Genomic DNA, 23,453 nt, shown 5'->3' with positions numbered 1-23,453 from the left:
ATCACCCCTGAACCCAGGGCATCTTGGCGACGGCGGCCCTGGTGGGCTTGGTCCACTTTGAAATGGATGTATTGTGTCGACTGGGCATGTAGGGCCTCCATACCTGAGTGGATACACGTGTGCACTGAGCTCTGTGAAATCCCATACAGGTCACCACTCGGCACCTGGAAGGACCCCGTGGCATAGAAGTTCAGGGTGACCGCAACTTTGACGGATACGGGGAGCCATTAGCCTCCCCCATACCCCCACGGTGCCAGGTGCGCAATGATCTGGCAGATATGTCGCTCTGTCCCCTGCTCAGCCGGAATCTTCAAAAGCATGCCCGGTCCGGCAGGTCCTTGAATGACAGGCGCTGCTGATACACACAAGGCCACATGCGGCACCTCCTTTGCACCTCCTCGGTCTACTGGGTGGCCGGTTCTCCATCCTCAGTGTATGCCTCCTCTTCCTCTGGGGCACGATCCGCTGCTGCAGCTTCCTCCTCCTTGAACAACTCCAGCTCATTCTCTGCAATGCATCCCCCAGGGTTGCAGCGACTAGGAAGAAGGCCACCATTGCTGGTTGTATTCCAATATCCATTGTCTGCAGGGTGTGAAAGGCTGACATGTTAGCATGGTGCATACCCCTGTGTCCAACCGGGCGACACTGTGCCCCCAGTTTGCTCTGCGGACTCTTACTTCATTGATGTTACACGTGTAAGTGACTTGAACATGTGAATACTTAATTGAGGAAAAATAGTTCTTCATAGCAAACAGGGATTTATTGTGCAGCATTTTATTCTACAATCCTACTAATTTCACAGCAAATAATATTTTATGTCTCCAGTGAGATGTTGCCATGTTTTACAAATGTAAATTAAGAACTAGTCCTTTTTTTAAACAAATATATTGATATCTCCAGTCCTATTGATATCTCCGTGGCAATTATTTTTCAGGCAACCTGTGCTTTTGTTTATTTTATATTTTGCAACACATTTTACTTTCAAAATCCAGACTTTTCAGCAACAAAAACACCAAATGATACAAAAAAATAACAGCTACAAAAGTTCAATGCAGCAAAAGGAATCTATAATCATGAAATACTGTATGATCAATTTGTAGGAAAAGGTATTGTGCTGATTCCTTTCCCCTTGCAGATATCCCAGTAGTAACCCCCATGTCTGCGTGGGTCTCACCCCCACAACCCAAAGATGTGCAGGGGAGGTGGATTGGCCATGCTAAATTGCCCCTTAATTGGAAAAAAAAAGAATTGGATACTTTAAATTTAAAAAAAAGATATTCCAGTAATAATGACAGTGAAATTATCTGTGTTCACCATTCCTTGAAACTTACAACAATTTCTGGAGTATGCACATGTGCAGTTAAATGAAGAAATCCAGATGTTACTGTCAGTAGTTCTATAATTCTCCATTGGGTGTGCGATTGAACTCTCTGCGGATACAATCAATTGGAAATCACTGAACTAACAAGAACTTCCCCTTTTACACTCTAATATTTTTAAAACTTCCCTAAAAAGCCACATCTTGTTAGTAATATGTAACTGAGTTCTTAATAGCATGCAAAGTTATAACTAGTTGTTTGGTAGTACAGAACATGAGTATTGCTGAAAAAAGACATGTCAAAGCTTTCTGTCTTGCACTCATCGGGACACTTCACAAGAATACCAGTATAAGTGGAAAGCAACAACTTATTCTGTTTGAGAAGGAAGTGTTGCGGAATCTGATTGGCAAAGGCGCTGCTGCCATGGAGAATGCATCAGTTGCTGGTGACTGATTGATAAGTGCCAAGAATTGTTTGAAATATTTTGCTACTTCAGAAGTAGGGATTTTGAATATTTTTCAGTATGTTTTCACGTGTTATTTGTGTTAGCAAATGGAACACTTTTCTACCTTTTGCTTTCCAGTATCAATGTTGAGCACTCCCAGGTCAATGCAGGATAAAATTCTATCAACAATGTACTTCAACCCTAATACGATGGAACCATACCTCTAACACTACTGACAATTTCAGTGGCCGTACCTATTTTTATAGACTTTCTGAGCGACATCATCAATTAATTGTCAATATAACCCACAGTTTTGCACTGTAATATTATGGCAACTAGAAACAACATTGAGATTTCCTAAAATAATTGAAGGTAGTATCCTGATTGCTAACAAAAAGGAAGACACCGTCCCACCAATCCGGGCTAAATTAAGATTTAGATTTGACTTTTCAAAATTTCTTTATCTATAAATTCATTCTGCATATCATTATGTAATTAGAAATCTCATAGAAAATGTAAACCAATGCCTATATAGAATGACAAAGAAAATTTAAGAGTAAACACAATCATTGTGCAGTGCTTAAAAATGAATTGTAGTCATGAAACATATTCTCAATTATATATTACATTTTCTGCTGAAACCTGAAAAATTAAAATTATACATTGATAGAACTGTATAGATAAATACATTTTACAAACTGCAACGGTATTTTTTCTTTCTTGGGAACATATGCTTCTTTTTGATTCACCAAATTGCTGGAATGCAAAACATTCCATTTTTTGATGTCCGACCTTTGCTGTCATTACAGTTTGTTGTCAAAACACACAGCCATTGCATAGTTGTCTCAGTCTTCTTGCGTGTGACAAAATACCAACTGGCAAAAAAGAGAAAATGCAAGTTTACCGTACTGTGAAATGCATGTGTTCACAACAGTTTGCCTGCCTTATTTACAATATACACAGAATACATCTAACTTCTGCATGTGAATAAAAAAAAAAGAATACTTAGAAAGTGTAAATGGTAAGATCTGTTCATAAGCACACAGAAAATTCAGACTGCCACGTGTGACTTCTGTCACCTTTGGATCTGCAGATACACTCAGCTGTCAGTGCATTTACCTTCTGTAAAAGGTTAATATCAATCATTTGCAGCAGATGCTGTTATCTCAGTCTGTCATTCAGATGAATCGGGTGGGGGGGGCGGTTAATTCATTTTATTGCAATAGAAAATTGACAAGTTTGTTAAAACTATGGTAACCACAGGTCTTAAACCGTGATCCAATAGACATAGGTCAGGATAAGGTGTGCCTTATTTATAATAGCAGAGGTTTATAATTTGTAGACTGGAGTTCAGTCATCCTATAATATTCTGTAATGAATTACCATGTAGAAATTGTGATTTATCCAGGTTGTTTAAGATTTATATCTAACTTAATTTCAATGGTAGAATAACACCTTGGTCTGGATTTTGCCATTGGAGATGGAAATCAGGAGGCAGGAAAGATCCCCCATTGTGATCCGGCTTCCATTGCCTGGCTGCCACAAACTGAGATTTTCCTGCTGAGAGGTCCCACTTTATGTCTGAAGTGGGTCTTCCATCTCACTCAGGAGACACAACAGAGGAACCAAGATGCAACGATCTGGGAACCGGCCCTGTTGAAGGGCCTGCCTCAGCCATCATTTTTCAATGATAACTCTTTATAAATGTTGGCAACAAGTCTGTGCTTTGGCTGCTAGCACTTAAAGTACTGAAATTAGCCTCTTGTACCCTTTGAGAAAAGACCCATCAACATTGATGCCTGCTCAAAATTAGGCCCTTCTATGGAATCGTCTCCCTGTCTCTATCATTTAATCTCCTCAATCCTTAAGTCCCCCAAAATCGTGTAACATATCTTTAAAAGGTTTCTGAGCCTTCTTTTCTATCCTCCATGGCCATTCCCACCTATTTTCACTACGTTTCATTACCGAGGGCTTCCAACTTCTAAATTCTGCCCACCATGATGAAAGTCCTGCAAGGTCTGGCCTTGTGTCTTTCGATGGGGGTACGGAGGTGGTGGTGGGATGGCTTGGGGAGGGGGGTTGGGGAGTACGCTCACTGCAAAATGGCTGCTGTCAGAAACTGAGGCGGGGCATCCACACCTGTCTGCCAGCGGCCATCATTTTCCTGTCCGCCTCCTTTGGTCCCATTTCGAGACCTGACCTCGCACAATAAAACTTTTATTATTAAACATGATCAGAAAACTTTCACTTCAAAGAATGAAAATCTGTCACCACAGTGAGAAAAACAATTTGAATGAAAGTCCGCTACATCATTATGAAGAGAAGTTTTGAACCCACAGTGAACGTCGAGACTCAAGACTCACCATGGATGACTATCAAACCTCTTCTATAAATACCTGCCAATTTTCTTCACTTCATTGATTAAAGTCTCTGTTTTTTCGTTTCATAATAAATGTCTATTATCCACTTTTGTTATTCACCAATTATAATCTCCCTCCTCAAAATAACTCCCAATCCCATTGCAATCATCTCTATAGATACCTGGAAACACCACCACCTGGAAGTTGCCCTCCAAGTCACTCATTGTCCTGACATGGAAATATATCACTGTTCCTTCACTGTTGCTGGGGCAAAATCCTGGAGCTCCCTCCCTAACAGCACTGTGACTGTACATACACCACATGGACTGCAGATGTTCAAGAAGGCAACTCACCATCACCTTCTCAATGACAATAAGGGATGGGCAATATTTGCTGGCCTAGCCAGTGATGCACATATCCATTGAATACATTTTATTTAATTTTACAATACCAGTACGCCACCACTTCCCACCACAATCTCCATAAGCATCCTGGAACAGAGACTTTGCTGCTTCAATAGGTTGGGAAGAATCTCGCAATACAACCCAGCAAAAATGGAAAAGATTCACTGTAACCTGATGCTTGCTTAAAAATATTTCCCTTCAAAGGGGGAAACTTTTAGTGTCCTCTCAGTGGAAGATGTAGAGATACAGGAATAGGAAGAGTTGCATGATGTGGAAGCAGGGATCAATGATTTCAAAATGAAACCTACAGAACTGTAGGGATGGAGCAGGGACATGGGACTGACTGGATTTCTCTACAGAGAGCTGGTGTGGACGCATTTGCCAAATGGCCTTCTTCTGTGCCATAAAATGACTCTACAATTGCATGACAATCCTAGCAGTTACCAGAACTTTATGGCATCAAATTATCAACGAATGCTTTCTTAGAATCATCCCTTCTAATCTTCACACAAAAACCATCAACCCCTCCCATCTCTCCACATCAGCAGTCTTTCCTATCATTTAACAAGGTCTTCCAATCCTCCAGATGAATGCCCTCAGTTTGATCAACAGTCTAGTTATTTCTATCCTACCTTGAAGCAAGATCTCTGAACATCAATCCAAAGAAACTACACTAGGACTCTGTACAAAATGTTGTTTTAAACTGCCGTCAAACCCAAAGCTGCTATCGCGCGGTGGGCACAACACTGAACGTGGAAGAGTCCTGATCATCTACTGAATGAACTTGAGATGCTCAAGAAGGATAACTTCATGGAGCTCCTCTGACATGAACACTTGCTCCTTTCAAATAACAGAGCTGCTGATAACCACCATGGGCAGTGCTGCCAGCTAACCCATCATATTCATATGGCAATGAGGCACAAAACAGATATGGGTTCATGTCTCTTACCCACATCATCAGGTGGCCACCTAAGATTTCCTACCAAGCAGATTACAGCAGATTTATGTCTAAGTTCAAAATCTCCACCATAGGCCCTGGCGCATTTGCACCATTTAAATAGATGTGACTTAACTTCAGCTGAATTGGGGAACTTAAGGTGAAGGAACCCTTAGGGAGCAGTGATCACAATATAATAGAATTTACCCTGCAGTTTGAGAGGGAGAAGCTGTAATCAGATGTAATGGTATTACAATTAAATAACTATAAAGACATGAGGGAGGAGCTGGCCAGACTTGATTTGAAAAGGAGCCTGGCAGGGAAGACAGTGGAACAGCAATGGCAGGGGTTTTAGGGGTTATTAGGGAGGCACAACAGAAATTCATCCCAAGGAGGAGGAAACATGCTAAGGGAGAACAAAGCATCCACGGCTGATAAGGGATGTCAAGGACAGCATAAAGGCTAAAGAAAAAGCGTACAAAGTGGTGAGGATTAGTCGGGAGTCAGAGGATTGGGAAGCCTTTAAAAGCGAGCAAAGGACAACTAAAAAAGCAATAAGGGGGGGGGGAAAGATGAAGTATGAGTGCAAGCTAGCTAGTAATAAAAAAGGAAGATAGGAAGAGATTTTGTCAATATATAAAAGGTAAGAGAGAATCAAAAATAGACATTGGACCTCTGGAAAATGTGGCTGGAGAAGTAATAAGAGGAAACAAAGAAATGACAGACAAACTGAATAATTACTTTGCATCAGTCTTCACGGTGGAAGACACCAGTGGGATGCCCGAGCTCCAGGAGAACCAGGGGGCAGAGTTGAGTGCAGTGACCATTACTAAGGAGAAGGTTCTGGGGAAACTGAAAGGTCTGAAGGTGGATAAGTCACCTGGACCAGATGGACTACACCCCAGGGTCCTAAAAGAGATAGCTGAGGAAATTGTGAAGCATTAGTGATGATCTTTCAGGAATCACTGGAGGCAGCAAGGGTCCCAGAGGACTGGAAGGTGGCTAATGTAACACCACTGTTTAAGAAGGGAGGGAGGCAGAAGACGGGAAATTATAGGCCGGTTAGCCTGACTTCGGTCATTGGTAATATTTCAGAGCCTGTTATTAAAGATGAGATCGCAAAGTACTTGGAAGTGCATGGTAAAATAGGACTGAGTCAGCATGGCTTTGTCAAAGGGAGGTCATGTCTGACAAATCTGTTAGAGTTCTTTGAGGAGGTAACAAGGAAATTAGACAAAGGAGAACCAGTGGACATGATTTATTTAGATTTCTAGAAGGCCGATGACAAGGTGCCGCATAGGAGACTGTTGAATAAGTTAAAAGCCCATGGTGTTAAGGGTAAGATCCTGGCATGGATAGAGGATTGGCTGACCGGCAGAAGGCAGAGAGTGGGGATAAAGGGGTCTTTTTTAGGATGGCAGCCGGTGACTAATGGTGTGTCTCAGGGGTCTGTGCTGGGACCACAACCTTTTACAATATGCATTAATGATCTGGAAGAAGGTACTAAAGGCACTGTTGCTAAGTTTGCAGATGATACAAAGATCTGTAGAGGGACAGGTAGTATTGAGGAAGCAAGAGGGCTGCAGAAGGACTTGGACAAGTTAGGAGAGTGGGCAATGAAGTGACAAATGAAATACAATGTGGAAAAGTGTGAGGTTATGCACTTTGGAAGGCGGAATTAAGGCATAGGCTATTTTTTAATGGGAAAATGCTTCGGAAATCAGAAGCACAAAGGGACTTGGAAGTCCTTGTTCACGATTCTCTTAAGGTTAATGTGCAGGTTCAATCGGCAGTTAAGAAGGCAAATGAAATGTTAGCATTCATGTCAAGAGGGCTAGAATACAAGACCTGGGATGTACTTTAGGGGCTGTTTCGCACAGGGCTAAATCACTGGCTTTGAAAGCTGACCAAGGCAGGCCAGCAGCAATTCAATTCCCGTAACAGCCTCCCCGAACAGGCGCTGGAATGTGGTGACTAGGGGCTTTTCACTGTAACTTCATTTGAAGCCTACTTGTGACAATAAGCGGATTTTCATTTCATTTTTATAAGGCTCTGGTCAGACCTCATTTGGAGTATTGTGAGCAGTTTTGGGCCCTGTATCTAAGGAAGGATGTGCTGGCCTTGGAAAGGGTCCAGAGGAGGTTCACAAGAATGATCCCTGGAATGAAGAACTTATCGTATGAGGAATGTGTGAGGACTCTGGATCTGTACTTGTTGGAGTTTAGAAGGATGAGAGGGCATCTTATTGAAACTTATAAGATACTGCAAGGCCTGGATAGAGTGGATGTGGAGAGGATGTTTCCATTTGTAGGAAAAACTAGAACCAGAGGACATCATCTCAGACAAAAGGGACAATCCTTTAAAACAGAGATGAGGGGGAATTTCTTTAGCCAGAGGTTGATGAATCTGTGGAACTCTTTGCCGCAGAAGGCTGTGGAGGCCAATTCACTGAGTGTCTTTAAGACAGAGATAGATAGGTTATTGATTAATAAGGGGATCAGGGGTTATGGGGAGATGGCAGGAGAATGGGGATGAGAAAATATCAGCCATGATTGGATGGCGGACCAGACTCGATCGGCCGAGTGGTCTAATTCTGCTCCTAAGTCTTAAGGTCTTATGGGTAATAAAACATCTTACTGTGCTAGTACTTCTCCAGGCAACAGAAATAAAGCACATTCATCTCAGCAATCTAACTCAGTACGTCACCCAATCTCTGCTGAACATCTGAAAACTTAAGGAATAGCATCATTAGGAAATTCAAAAGAAAACCATTTCTACCTGTTATGATCAGGCATCAGGATGTCTTTGGTGAATGGCAAATTACTTCATAAACTGTGGAGTGAACTTCTGGTACTCGAATAATGTCATACACCGTCCTTAATTTTTCTGGCCGAACCTAGGACATATTAGATGAGGAACATATATCTTTTAAGTAGGCTTAAAATTAATACCCATTCACTAAAGAAAAACGCCATATCAAACCATGATTTAGAATGTTCACAGCATTTTAGCATAATGAAAAAATACGACTCCCAATGTTGCAAAAACAGAAAGTGCTGGAAATACTGAGCAAGTCTGGTAGCATCTGCAGAGAGACAAAGAAAGAGTTAATGCTTCAAGCCCAATGTGATTCTTCTTCAGAGCTGAAGGAAAGTGAAAATGTGATTGATTTTATGTTGTGGAAGTGGATAGGGGAAGGAAGAACAAAAGGGAAGGTCTGGGATAGAGTGGAAACAACACAACTTCAATGTTGTGCTGCTCCTGCCATTGGCTGTCTCTAGAGTGTGCTACACTATAAATCTAAGATAGTGGAGGGAAGAAAATAAACATTCAGCACCAGCAAAAGGTATTTAGTAAGTTTTTAAGTAAATCAAAACTGTCAATCATACAGGCCCTTTGAAATTTCAAAAACCACTAACCACAAGTCCTTGAAGCTTTTTAACTTGTGTAAACAAACATAGTAAAATTGACAGCAGAGGTCAGAGAGTCCGTGCTGTCAATCAAACAATGGTTAGCATTCCCTACTCACAGCGTAGGGACCCGGGTTCAATTCCGGCCTTGGGTGACTCCCCGTGTCTGCGTGGGTTTCTTCCAGGTGCTCTGGTTTCTTCCCACAGTCCAAAGATGTGCAGGTTAGGTGGATTCACCATGGTAACTTGCCCCTTTGTGTCCAAAAGATGTTATTAGGATAGGGTGGGGGAGTGAGCTTGGGTGAAGTCCTCTTTCAGAGGGTCGGTGCAAACTTGATGGGCTTCCTTCTGTACTGTAAGGATTCTATTATTCCTCTGGGGAGCAGGTGTTCTCATATGATAATTGTTGCCTGGGCTCTCAACCGAGCCTCACATGCTTAGGCCTCGAACACCTCCATTCTTGACATCAGTGAGGCCCAAAATTCAGCCAATATCTTTATCTCCGCGATGGTGTCAGATCTCAGTATTTTCAGTTTTTTTCTCTTTTTATGTCAAATTGAGGAAAGCTTTGTTTCCTGGAGCTGAAGGTTGCTGTTACTTCACCTGTGTGCTGAGATGTTCAGTGTTCTGGATGTTTCAGCCATACTGAGTCAGCTTTGCAGCTTTCCAATGGGCAACTTGATATAGAAAGGCTAATTGGGAAGCCATTAATAGTTGATCAAAGATATTTGCTTTCTACATGTATATAACAACTCAACAAATTTTACACACCCAGAAATATTTCTCTGACACATCACTGCTTTAGACAGCAGTACTGCCTCCTGAAGAACAAGAGAAATGATGTTACATGAAAATTTGCACCCAATTTTAACCAGAAGAACAGCAATGTCTGTACCAGTGTGTACCAGTTAGCACTGACTTGAAATTCTTTGTAATTGGATCCTTACAGGCTATATCTGGTTACCTTTGACACATTAGACAAGAAGCAGCTCCCAAGTCTAAAATTAAGGTCATTTAATGCTTTCTTCAGGCACACTACAAGGACTCATTTTGTTACCAATGACTAGCCTGAGGGATAGATATTAAATTCTACTGACTGGCAGGTTGCCCACAGTTAAAAGGAGCAATTGACTGAACACTCAAAACCTCGAATCAAAATCTTCTCAAGTTTCACAAACAAGAAAATTATGCTTTCTCCATAGGTTCCACCTCGAAGGGCAAGGGCAGTAGATGAATGGGAACACCATTACCTGCAATGTCCCCTTTGCAGCCCGAAGTAATTGGTCAAATTGGATAGAGTAGAACCAACATGTTTGTGGACATATTGAGGTCATTACAAATAGGCTGGAATCATTATCAGCACATAGTAGAATGTTTGTTGATGCAAGGGACCATACAGCCAGGCCAATGGTCAAACTCCAGGTGTGTAGTGAGGCTTGTGGTTGGTTGGTCAGGTTAGGAATTGGGAATTAGACAGTAGGATTGCTTAATTTAATCAACAGCTGCAAGATTGGGTGGGATTGTTTAATGTATTTAAACTGTGTTTTAAACTAATTAACAGATACTAAGGATCATGTGAGTTTCGGCTGATGCAAGGTGGGGTACTCTGAAGGAGTATCAAAAGGAGTCAGCTCCAAGGTCAGTAGGGAGGACAAATACTCGGTGGCAAGAAGAAGACCCTGGGTCGGGACTTAGTGCACAGCTGAAATGGGAGGCTGATCACCTCCACATATATAGTAGTATCACTTTGTACAAGAAGTAAGTTTGTGCATTATAGATTTTACATTCTGCTAATAAACTAGTTGTATTTTAAACATATATAGAGTGGTAATTTCCTCCTAACCAGGTACTTGTCACCACATGAAGGTCTTTCTTCCTGGATTAACAGTGAAATAGGCACAACAGAATTGACACCCAGATAAGACCCTTGTCTTGGAGTCACCTTTGTGAAGGTTCCGAACTCAGTACTGGAGAAGAATAGGTAGGGACAATTGTTCGTATTTGCGTGAATGTGAAAGAATTTTTCAAAAATAAATGGCCGGGGAAAAACCTGAATGGAAACTGGAAATTCATAAATATTTATAGGCCAAATGGCCTCAATGGATACAATTTGCGATAAAGACAAATAGGGGTCTGGGGCTCACAGGAGAGCAACACTGGAAAGAGGCTCAAGATGACCAGAGAACAGAAGCCAACAAATTAGCTAGGATATGGCCGTAGCCTCATGTTTAAAAGAGTTAGATGATAAAGAAAAGCAGTTAGAAATTAAAGAAGAGATAGAGAAACTGAGGGGGAAAAAAGAGGCATTAGAAATCTGCATCTCCCAGATGGATGGGGAAAATCAGTGTAAATAAAATAAAATTCAGGATTTGATAGTATTTATGGGTCAGTTCCAGATTCAGGCTGAAAGGACTGATTACAGCTGTGACGGAGATGAGAAACTGTCCTAACTGCTCAACGACCTACTTATTCAAATGGAACAGAAATGTGAGGACTTATAAATTGCAATGAATGTGGTCCAATGATAAAGTTCGGTGGCTCAGTATAGAGACCCACTATACCAAATGCTAGGGACAGATCTCCGAGTTAAAACGCAGGTTGGCCACACAACGAGGGATTATCTGTGCATTTGGCACTCGATTGCCAAGAGCAGATGACGAAGATGAGGATACTAATGGGGGCATTGATTGGGGGTCTGTAGATTAGGAAGCTGGTCAATATTCCAGGGAGGAGGATAGGGATGACCACAGTGACCAAGGAAAACTGAGAAACTTGCAACCCTCCAACCCTATTGCACCTATCACAACCCGCCAAGAGAATGGGACTCCAGGGGGCCAGACACTTACTTATTCTACCTCCAATTGTTTGAAATGCACAAAAGTACATCCAAATTTGATGGGTTGGGTTACCCGCACCAAGGGCACCAGAAGGCTCTCAACCAAGGCAACTAGCTCCGGAAGGCAGAAACTGTAGATCCCATCCAATGTCCTCAGTCACTACTCTAAGAGTCTACCCCGCACTAGAGGGCTGGGACAAACACAGGGTCACATCACCACAATGACAGCGCCGGCCTCACAATTGATGTGTCAAGGGAACTGGGATAAATTCAGATGTTCTATAGTAAGCTACAGGGTAGGAGGCCACTCTGTCACATTTCTATGGGAGACTGTAGGATCCAGAACAGTGCTAAACCAACAAGGACACTTGACACCCTAATATTGACCTCAGAGTGCATAGCCCTCAGCGGCCTTACAGGTCATCAATAAGAAGCTACAGCACTGTGCCCATAACCTTCATCATGAGAAACTGCTCTTTTAAACACCCCTGTATTATGTTTAACCTGTGACGCCAGAATAGCAAAATCTTATGGGTATCGATTTCCTGAGGGAACATGGATTGTTATTTGCAGTATTTGGAAAGTTGTGGATGAGAACCAATACACCTTGGAGTAGGTCCCGAGTGGGCCGTATACGGAGAGAGTTTGTAATCTCGCAGCATTGTACCTGAAGCCCAAAGACCTGACTTTGGATCAGGATGTCCAACGCCTACTGCAGAACCACCAAGATAAACACCAAACACGATTGCAGAAAAACCCAGGGAAAGGCCCTGCTAGAAGAACCCAAGCTCCAGAAACAATATAGTTTTCCCTGACAGGTGGAAGAAGATGTAAACACTGCAGTTGAGAATCTCCTTATGTCAATAACTGTTGAGTGTACTCTCAAAACAACCCAGACAGATACGCAAGCAAAGGAGAGATAAGACACACTAGGCCCGTAGGTGGACTGGGAAAACTTACAAATAGGTTATGTAGGACCCTTACCACCATGCAAGCTGGGTTGGAAATACATCTTGGTCATTGTTGATACGTTCACTAAATGGATGGAGGGATTTCCAACCACAACTAATACCACCCACAAAATGGTGAAAATGCTTATTGAACATGCATTTATGATATGGGGACTGCCCCGTATCACTGAGTCAGATCAAGTATCCCACTTCACTGGTAGCATCATGCAGAACGTTATGAAGTTATGGGGCATCCAGCAGAAATTCCACAAAGTCTACCACCCTCAGCCCAGTGGTATTGTAGAAAGAATGAATCGAATGTTCAAGAATGTGATTCGGAAAGCTGGTCAACAACACAATTCCACCTGAAATATGGTTCTTCCATACACTTCTATGACAAATAGAAACATTGTCGCTAGTTCTACAGGTTCCACACCCTTCCAGTTCATGACAGGCAGAGAGATGAGAGGGATTAGAAGTTTACTGGGAATAGATTTCTCCGAACCCGAAATTGATGTTCTGAGCCACAAGAGCATCAAAAACGTAGTGAATAATTTGGAAGCCATGAAAATTAAAGCGGTTGTAAACATGGGAAAGAGAAAAAAGATCAGCAAAGCTTTTTTTAAAAATGTTTTGATTGGTTTATATTTATTTATAATAACATTGCAAGGAACATCACCCAAAAATAAAGATAAATCTACTAAATGGGAATACGAAAGAAAATTAAAAAGCTATGCATACAAAGGTAACATATATACAGGAATGGGGCCCCGAACTTTGGCCCGCAGTGATCGGATACCACAACCGTATTGAATTAATTATATACATGTTGTTCCCTGGTATTAAAATATACAAGGGGCTTGTTTGCTGCCACCAAGGTATACCTTGGTGTTGTTATTGCAGTCGCACCCATGTGCTTCCTTGCCCTTGGTCCCCTCTGGCTCCTATTCCCTGCTTACCCTGTATTCTGGTTGGTGTTTCCCACCTCCCTTTCTCCTATTCCCTACTATCCTCCCTCTCTCCCACCTTCTCTTCTTCCGTTATCTATTTCAGTCCTCCCTCCCCATCCATCTCCCCCCCTCCCTTATTGGTAGCTGGTCACAAGCAGGTCTTGGAACAAGCTGGTGAATTGCTTCCACATGCTGCAGAAGCCTTCGTCCGACTCTCGAATGGTGAATTTTATTTTTTTACAACTTAAGAAATTCTGCTAAGTCGGACATCCAGTCGGCGGACTTGGGTGCCTCCAGCGAGCAATCAGGGAGGCAAAGGCTAGGGCATCTGCCCCTCTCCCTGTAAAGAATTATCGCTGTTCTGATAACCCGAAAACCACCACTAGTGGGCATGGTTCCATTCCTCACCCATACAATCTTGGACATGGCCCTGAAAAAGGCAGTCCAGTACCCCACAAGTCCGGAACAAGACCACAGCATGTGGGTATGGTTGGCCAGGGCTCCCTGGCACCGTTCATACTTGTCCTCCACCTCCGGGAAGTACCTGCTCATGTGTGTTCTGGTCAAGCGCGCCCTGTGAACCACCGTTAGCTGCATTAGGCACAGCCCTGCGCATGATATGGTAGAGTTCGCCCTATGCAGTGCTTCAATCCAGAGTCCTCCCCCTATCCCTGCTCTGAGCTCTTCCTCCCACTTTACCCATGTCTTGTCCTGCGGTGACCAAACCTCCTCTAGCAGTCATCCGTACATGTCAGTGCAGTTACCATCCCCTAGTTCGCCCGAGGTTAGAAATCTGTCCAGTAGGGAGTGTCCTGGTAGCTAGGGTAACGTAGTGATCTTCTTGCGCAGGAAGTTACTTTTTTGCATTTACTAAGCCTGTTCCCTTTCAGGAGATGGAGCTTGTTTATTAGTTGCCGCAGGGTCGCTAATCTGCCATCTATATTTAAGACCCCTACCTTGAGTACTCTTTGGTCCTTTTGAAGAAGGCGTCTATTGTCACAGGGGTAAATCTATGGTTCGTGCAGATGGGGGCCATGATGGACATTGCAACCAGATTGAAGTGGTACCTGAGTTGAGTCCATGTCCTCAGCTTGGCCACTACCACTGGGCATCTTGGGTACTTGACTGGGGGAAATGGGAGTCAGGTCATGGCCAGTGCTCAGAGGGATGTCCCTGTGCAGGAGTTCTCCTTCATTCTTACCCATTCTGCTCCTGGCTCATTGGTCCACCCCTGTGCCCTTTCTTCGTTAGAGGCCCAGTGGTAGAACAGAATAGAATGGTCGGAAGAGCCACAATCCCAAATTCCTCCTTCTTTGTAGGATGCTCTTTGGATTGGACTTGTTTATTGTCACATGCACTGAGGTACAGTGAAAAGTATTTTTCTGCATGCAGCTCAAACAGATCCTAGCACCCCCCCCCCCCCCCCCCCCCCCCCCCCGCTGTGGTGTTGGGTGCTCTGGTGCACAGATGAGCCAACACAGTTGTATGTGGTACAACTCTATTTTATTTTAACTCTTATAATACAGTTCGTTCTGGATACTCTGCACGTGCTGTCTCCCTGAGTGTGTTTGGTCGCAGATCTGTCCTGGTCCTCCTCTGCAGCTAATACTGACCACCGGGGGTCGTGTCTGTGCTTTTATATCTGTCTGTCATTGGTTGTGGTGTTGTGTGTTCTGATTTGTCTGTTGGTGTGTCTATCATGATGTGTGTGTTTGAATATCATGACATCCCCCCTTTTTACAAAGATATGTGCCTACGTGGTTATAAATATAATTGTGTCGTGAGTGCATCTAAGAGTGTGTGTGTGTGTTGTGTACAGCGTGTGTATATGACGTAACTATTTACATGGGGCGATGTCGGGTGCGTCACACTAACAAGGTTGTACCATAACAAAACTTGGATGCGAGAGAAAAAAAAAACTTGAACATTGGTCCGGTCAGACGATATCTGGAACAATAAACAACAACAGGTTATAATACAGAAGTGTTTGACTTTTTGAACGTATGAACAGCGTTATAAGTCCAGTCTAATGGGTGACCGCCTCAAGAATGGGCTGGTCCTCAAGCCGGTTCAGCTGTGGAGATTTGGGGTCACATTGGTTCACCTTGGACTGTTGGAGGTGATGCTGTTGCCGAAGTCTCTACTTTACCATTTGTTGTACTTCGTGCAGTGCTTGGTTTTTTCATTCGTGCAAATATAACATTCAACATCTTTGTTAGTGGTGCCTTGGCTGTGGTTTGGTTCTGGTGGCGATGGAAGGGGCATGATCCGTGGCATCTCCACGAAGTCATCCTTGGGAACCAGTGGAGGATCCGGCGTATGCGTACGGTTCAGTTGCGAGCGTGGAAGGCGGCGCAAAGCTCGCTGATTGCGCCTACGCACCAATCCATCCGCCCTGCATGCCAGGAACAAGGTGGAGTCTTTTTTCTTTTTATGTTTGTGGTGGACGGCATCTTGTAGCCGATGGGTCGTTGCCATCGAAGTAGCACCATCACTAATATCATGCAAGGCGATGACTGTGCCAGATGTGGAAGTTGGCCGAGACCGTGCACGCTGGTTCCGGCCACCTGCTGTGCCGGAAGGGCGACTCCGCAGAGAAACGTCGAAGCATGTCGCCTTGGAGAGAGAATTGTTGCTCGCATCAACGTCTGGCGATGGCGCGAATTGGTGTGTCCATCTTGGACCGCCGGTGCTGGTTGCCACTGCCGACCCAGTGGGACTGCCACGCGATCCATTCCCTGTCGCCGTGGCATCCGCCGTCACCCTGAGCGTGCCATCACCGAGGCCGCGACACCGCCCGTCCGGAGCAAGGTCTGGCGTGCGCAAATCAGAGTCGGCGCTTGGCTGCTCCCCATCTGGAGTCCGGTCTGCCTTCCGTCGATGCCCCCCGTCCGGAGTCCCAACAGGTTCACTGGAGGCAGCCGAGATTCCCTGAAGCTGCACTTCTGGAGTCGGAACATGCAGGAATGCACCAACCAGTGGAGAGGCTCGAGCCATCGAGGGTGGAAGCGGTGCGCCGCCACCGCAGTCGTCAGTGGTCCCACCGTGATCGTCGAGTGCCTCGGTACGCACTAGGCGAGGTCTGTCACCTTGCACCTTTTGCATGGGAAGTGGGATGCTGTCGTCTCTCGTCTCACATCCCGTGGATAGATCCTCATTAGCAGCTTGCTGTTCACTAGGGTTGGATAAATTGTCAGAGTTTTCATCTGGTGGTGCACACCATGTTGGTGGACTGTCATTGTCTTGCCGTTGTCCTTCATTTGGGCTTTTCTTCTTTGGAATTTTAAATCTTCCCCCAGACATTGCAGAACCTTGTTTATTACCCCCAAATTCTCCCATATGTATGGTCTCGAATATAGGATCCAATGTTTCTATCGACATTGTACTATTTTCCAAAGAACATTCCGTTTCACTTTTCTTCTCAGGTACCTCATATGTATCTTTGTCTAATGTACATGCCTTCATGGTCTCTGGGTCTGATTTTGCTGGGACTGGCATGGTCACAGTCTCTCTTTTACAGTTCTCAATTGCCCACATTATACTCCCCATACATAACTGCTTAATCACTGGGGTTAGTGTGGTACAATGGATAATCGGGTCGACCTTATCTGCATCTTCACCATTAGTGGAAAGCACACTTGGTTCACTTGAAACTGCTGTGGGTTTTAAATTCGTTATCTGGCTACTCGATGTCGGTGTCCTCAGGATTCTTGCTCCAATGTTCTGCTCATTTATCAGTGGAGTGTGTATAGGTTCAATGCAATTAATGTTCCCCTCAACGTTTGAAGAGTCATTACTGACTAACTGCTGGTCTCCGAAGTTGGGATTTTGCGGCGTTGTGTTGAAGGGAGACATTTGTCCCTGCTGTAGATATGATTCAGATTGTGTTATTTCCATTACCTGAGGATCAATGTCTTGTCCATTTTTTCGATCCGTACTAAAACACTGGCAATTCTCAGTCTGCTCCTTGCAAGTTAAACATTCAATAAATTTCTTTAGCAAATCCTCAGCATCCTTCTGTGGCCGTGCAGCATTATTAATCTCTGTTCGGCTATAATGATCCTGAAGGTCAGCGCATAAACCTTTTTTCTTCGGGCTTGGACGAGGCGATTCCTTTGGCTTGTCTTCAGTTGAGCTTGAACAGTCATCAGCGCTGTGCCCTTCATTGTAGCATGAGAGACCGTCATGGTCATGCTGCTGTGTAGTGGAGCATGGTAGGCTGTTATAGCCTTCTTGCAGTTCACGTGAGCATGGCAGACTTGCATCATCTGCCGCTGGTTGGACAGGAGAGGTTGCTAGACCCTCATGGTCTTGTTCCTGCAAGGACTGCACATTGGAGTCTTGCATTGCTTCTATCGTGGAGGCTGTCCACGAGCTCTCTGTGGAGGCTTGTGACACTGGAGTCACTTCTTGTTCGTGCAAGGACTGCGCTCTGGAGTCTTGCGTTGCTTCTATCGTGGAGGCTGTCCACGAGCTCTCTGTGGAGGCTTGTGACACTGGAGTCACTTCTTGTTCGTGCAAGGACTGCGCTCTGGAGTCTTGCGTTGCTTCTATCGTGGAGGCTGTCCACGAGCTCTCTGTGGAGGCTTGTGACACTGGAGTCACTTCGTGTCCGTGCAAGGACTGCGCTCTGGAGTCTTGCATTTCTGCAATTGTGGAGTCTGTCCACGAGCTTGCTGTGGAGGCTTGTGACACTGGAGTCACTTCTGGTTCATGCGAGGACTGCGCTCTGGAGTCTTGCATGTCTTCTTTCATAGAGTCGGGAACGTTGAGCGGGACGTGGACCACGCTCTGTGTGGCAGCAGGGCGCTCTCCGTGTGCTTGCACCGCTCCCTGTCTGTTAATGTCAGGCTGCAGCATCATCCGGTACTGATAAGTTGGAACGTCATATCTGCTGGATTGAAGATCCTCAAATCCGAAAAATGAATCCGCATCTGCGTCGGATTCAATGTGGGGGCCGCCAATGTGCAACACGAAAGGTTCGTCCGAGTCATAGTCGTATAGGACCACGGAGCTATCATTGGGCTCGCGAGGTCCGGAAACACTGTAAAGATCGTCATCGAAGTATTCGAGGTCGGAATCATCGGCTTGTGCGTAGGTAACTGCTTGTCGGAGGGTTCTTCGGAGGTCAAATTCATCTCCTGGGTCAATTTGCGGCACTGTGCTGTCATTCCAGGTGAGGGAAGGTTGTTTTACAGCTTTAACAGATTTTTGTTTTTTTGATTTGGGACGTTTCCCTTTTAAATTGGATTTGGGACGTTTCCCCTTTAAATTGGTGCAGTCTGGGGCCTCTGACATCCTGACGCTCGGTATGTAGCACGTAGGAAGCGACTGCGCATGCTCAGATCGCTGTTCCTTTACCGATGGCCGTTTTCTTGACTGCGCATGCGCAGCATCTCGCGCATGCGCAAACGAAACTTCCGGTTCTGCGCACTGCTCGCGCAACTGTGCTAGCGTGATACCTTTAGCAAGATGGCCGCCAACCTCGACCCAGCCCTCTCTCAGGCCTGGGATTTCGGCCTCTGGGAATTCGGGCTCCGGGATCCCAGCCACGAGGTGAGTACTGCAGCTTTTCTTACCTTTACTTGCCGATTGGATTGCGTTTTCTTCACAGTACTTGGAGAATTTGTCCAGGACTGCCTGGTAATCGTACCTTTGCTGCCTCCTGAAGAACCTGAACCTTGTGAATATTTCTCTTGCCCTTGCACCGGCGATGGTGAGGAGAAATTCAATTTTTTCGCTATCATCCAGGTCTTTGAGTTCAGATGCCACCAGGAACAATTCGAACATTTGCCGGAATCGCCGCCAGTTTTCGCGGAGATCGCCGTAGCACTGGAGCGGCTGCGGAACCGGGAGCTCTATCATTTTGCCTGGGCACTGCTGGTTGTCTGTGTACACGGAGGTATGCCGGCAGGTATCGATCCACTCCTGTACCATGTGGTGTTGGGTGCTCTGGTGCACAGATGAGCCAACACAGTTGTATGTGGTACAACTCTATTTTATTTTAACTCTTATAATACAGTTCGTTCTGGATACTCTGCACGTGCTGTCTCCCTGAGTGTGTTTGGTCGCAGATCTGTCCTGGTCCTCCTCTGCAGCTAATACTGACCACCGGGGGTCGTGTCTGTGCTTTTATATCTGCCTGTCATTGGTTGTGGTGTTGTGTGTTCTGATTTGTCTGTTGGTGTGTCTATCATGATGTGTGTGTTTGAATATCATGACACCGCCCCCCCCCCCCAACCACCCGCTCACACACACACAAATGGTCTGATTAATTTGTCGACTTTGGTGATGAAGGCCTTGGGGGTGTAGATCAGGAGGGATTTGAACAGGAAGAGGAAGCTATGCAGCACGTTAATTTTGATTGTCTGCACTCTCCCCACCAAAGTGGGAGCGAGTCCCACCTCCGCAGGTCACTCTTTAACAACACCACCAGATTTGTTCCACTTGTGGATCCGTGTCCAGTCGTGGGCAATTTTGATCCCCAGGTATCGGAATTTGGTTTGGGCCAGCTTGAACGGCAACTTCTTAAGCCCAGCCAACAATGCCCACAAGATTAAATTGAAAAATAATAATGCCAGGAAGCTCTCACTCCCCCTACTAGCTCTGATAACTTAAAACTCTGCATCCGAATTACTGATCAGGGTTATCTTGTGCAGTAATGCTGACAACTCTGGCAAGACTTCTGCAGATAGAGGGGCTGGACTGATATAATAAGGTCCAAGGGATTTGAAGGAATGTGCCACAGCAGAGTTGAGGAATTCATAAGGATTGTTTTAGATCCCTGGATAAGTCTGGCAGAGTACTATAATGCAGACCAGCATAACTGCAAGATTACAATAACTTTCTGCATCTTACATAATATCACTCTGAATAAAATGTCACAGCTTCTAGAAACTGAAGAAGGTGATGATGACTGCAGAGAAGAACTACCATCAAAAATAGCATGGCAGTGCACGGAAGGAAAAAGATGTAGAACTGAAGGCCAGTCAGCCCAAGCAAACTTACAGCCCAATGCTTTCAATGAATAAAATGATTCAGTTCTGTCAGTTCTTGCTCTCCCCTCACCCTCAGTAGGTCCTTCAAAACCTTTGCCTACTTGTGAAAGCTGTGTCTCAGCAGGTAGCGCTGCTGCCTCTGAGCCAGCAAGTTCTGAGTTCAAGTTAAACTCCAGAAACCTGAGCACAAATTCTCGGCTGAAAATGCAGGTCAGTACGGAGAGAATACTACACTGTCAAAGGTACTGGGTGGGATTCTCCAGTCCGCCAGCCGCATTTCCTGGGGCGGTGCGCCGCCGCCGGCAGTGGGATTCTCCGTTTCTGCAGCCGACCAATGGGGCTTTCCATTGTGGCCATCTCACGCTGTCGGGAAACCCACGGGCATGGGTGCACTGCAGGCAGACCCGAGGATCCCACCGACAAAGAATTCCACGAACTGGCTTTCAGATGAAAGGTGAAACTGAGATCTCATCCATCCTTTTGGGTGTACATAAAATAATAATAATAATCTTTATTAGTGTCACAAGTAGGCTTACATTAACACTGCAATGAAGTTACTGTGAAAAGCCCCTAGTCGCCACATTCCAGCGCCTGTTCGGGTTCACAGAGGCAGAATTCAGAATGTCCAATTCACCGAAGGACGTCTTTTGGGACTTGCGAGAGGAAACCGGAGCATCCGGAGGAAACCCACGCAGACACGTGGATAACGTGCAGACTCCGCACAGATAGTGACCCAAGCTGGGAATCGAATCCGGGTCCTTGGCGCTGTGAAGCAACAGTGCTAACCACTGTGCTACCGTGCTGTCCCAAGATACCAGTGCATGGATTCATAGAAGAGCAAGTGTATTCTCATGGTGCCCTGGCCAATATTTATCCTTCAATCAATATAACTAAAACAGATCACCTGTTCATGATCACATTGCTGTTTGTGGAATCTTGCTTTGCACAATTTGGAACATTTCTTACATTATAACAGTAAGTATACTTCAAATATACATCACAGAATATCCTAAGAGCTTTCCAGCCAGCGTCCTCTTCCAACTTCAAGCATTTACAAGAATTCACAACTAACTCTGAAGTCTATGATGCCAAGCTGTGCTTACTTTCCAGAATAATATTTTCCAAAACATTTTGGCAAATTATTTATTCTACTTTAATTGCATCTTAATATCATGTCCACCCATTGTGTTAGACACCTTAACTGACCTGGTTTTTAACGTATTATTTCTACTTGGTGTTTCTTGTGAGAGGTGGGCTGTGAGGGTTCCAGATGCAAATGACAATAACCTTTCTCAGTAGCACAATCTCTACATTAACAGTTGGATTGTTCAGCAAAATGAAAGCTAGCTGATTAAATAAAAACATACATAGCAGGTTCTGTTAAGCACTGAACAAATATTAATCTTGTTAAACCGGTCTTGCTCAGCAGATCAATACACCCACCTGTTGAAATTCTGCTGACTCTGGCACGGCAACAAATTCATATATTCCGTAATCGTCCATAGGAGGTTCTTGTTCCTCTGAAAGTAAACAGAAAATGATTGACATAGATGAGAAAGTCCGAATGATTGAAAATAGGCCAAACTTACAGGTATGGGGCTTGCATGCATGACAGTGATTTTTGACATAAGTAGTAATCTTTTTAAGGTACAGTTAATGGGTTGAAAACATGAAAATCAGAGATCTGTGGGATAACGCAAAACTGATTCTATTGATATTCCTAATGGAATATAACAATGAAACTTTGAAGATCAATATCGGAAGACTGATGAAAGCACAATTCGGTACAGCACTTCCATAATGCAAGGCATCTCCATTTAGAGGATGCTTGGTGTTACCATCCCAATTGATGTTATAACTGGAAGGGAAGATTCCAGAATGGAACTGGCTCAAAAGTCCAAACTTTTATTTTTTTACATAAAACATGGAGAAACTGGAGCTACAACACAGGCATCTACACGGCAATGTGGAAAATTGCCCAGGTGTGTCCTGTACACAAGAAACCGGACAAATCCAACCCAGCCAATTACCACCCTATCAGTCTACTCTCCATCATCAGCAAAGTGAAGGAAGGAGTCACCAACAGTGCTATCAAGCGGCACTTACTCAGCAATAACCTGCTCACGAATGCTCAATTTGGGTTCCGCCAGGGTCACTCAGCTCCTGACCTCATTACAGCCTTGATTCAAACATGGACAAAAGAGCTAAATGCCAGCGGTGAGGTGAGAGTGACTGCCCTTGACATCAAGGCAGCATTTGACCGAGTATGGCATCAAGGAGCCCTGGCAAAACTGAAGTCAATGGGAATCAGGGGAAAAAACCTCCGCTGGTTGGAGTCATTCCTGGAACAAAGGAAGTTAGTCGTGGTGATTGGAGCTCAATTATCTCTGCTCTAGGACATCACTGCAGGAGTTTCTCAGGGTAGTGTCCTCAGCCCAACAAGCTTCAGCTGCTTCATCAATGACCTGGCTTCCATCATAAGGTCAGAAGTGGAGATGTTTGCAGATGACTGCACAATGTTCAGCACCATTCGTGATTCCTCAGATAATGGAGCAGTCCATGTTCAAATGTAGCAAGACCTGGACAATAACCAGGCTTGGGCTGACAAGTGGCAAGTTACATTCGTGCCACACAGGCGCCAGGCAATGACCATCAACTACAAGAGAGTATCTAACCATCGCCTCGTGACATTCAATGGCATTACCATCGTTGAATCCCCCACAATCAACATCCTGGGGGTTGCCATTGATCAGAAACTGAACTGGACTAGCCACATTAATACTGTGGCTACTAGGGCAGGTCAAAGGCTAGGAATCCTACAGCGAGTAACTCACCACCTGACCC

At 44.6% G+C, this 23,453-nt stretch overlaps 1 protein-coding gene across 1 annotated transcript in view; it reads right to left on the bottom strand.

Moving 5' to 3' along the window:
* Positions 1-758: 758 nt before the first annotated feature.
* Positions 759-23,453, bottom strand: part of LOC140425105 (HEPACAM family member 2-like) — a 227,846-nt gene continuing 205,151 nt past the window's right edge. Inside the window, exons 8-10 of the mRNA XM_072509010.1 lie at positions 22,053-22,129; positions 8,244-8,361; positions 759-2,639 (exon numbers count right to left, since the gene is read on the bottom strand). Of these exons, the coding sequence (XP_072365111.1) occupies positions 8,260-8,361; positions 22,053-22,129 (179 nt within the window). The 3' untranslated portion in view covers positions 759-2,639; positions 8,244-8,259. The remainder of the gene's footprint in view (positions 2,640-8,243; positions 8,362-22,052; positions 22,130-23,453) is intronic.

Source organism: Scyliorhinus torazame, chromosome 6 (assembly GCF_047496885.1).
Source record: "Scyliorhinus torazame isolate Kashiwa2021f chromosome 6, sScyTor2.1, whole genome shotgun sequence".
In the NCBI taxonomy this organism is placed as follows: Eukaryota; Metazoa; Chordata; class Chondrichthyes; order Carcharhiniformes; family Scyliorhinidae; genus Scyliorhinus; species Scyliorhinus torazame.
Note: the sequence above shows the minus strand (reverse complement) of the source record. Positions and strands in the feature narration are given on the sequence as shown.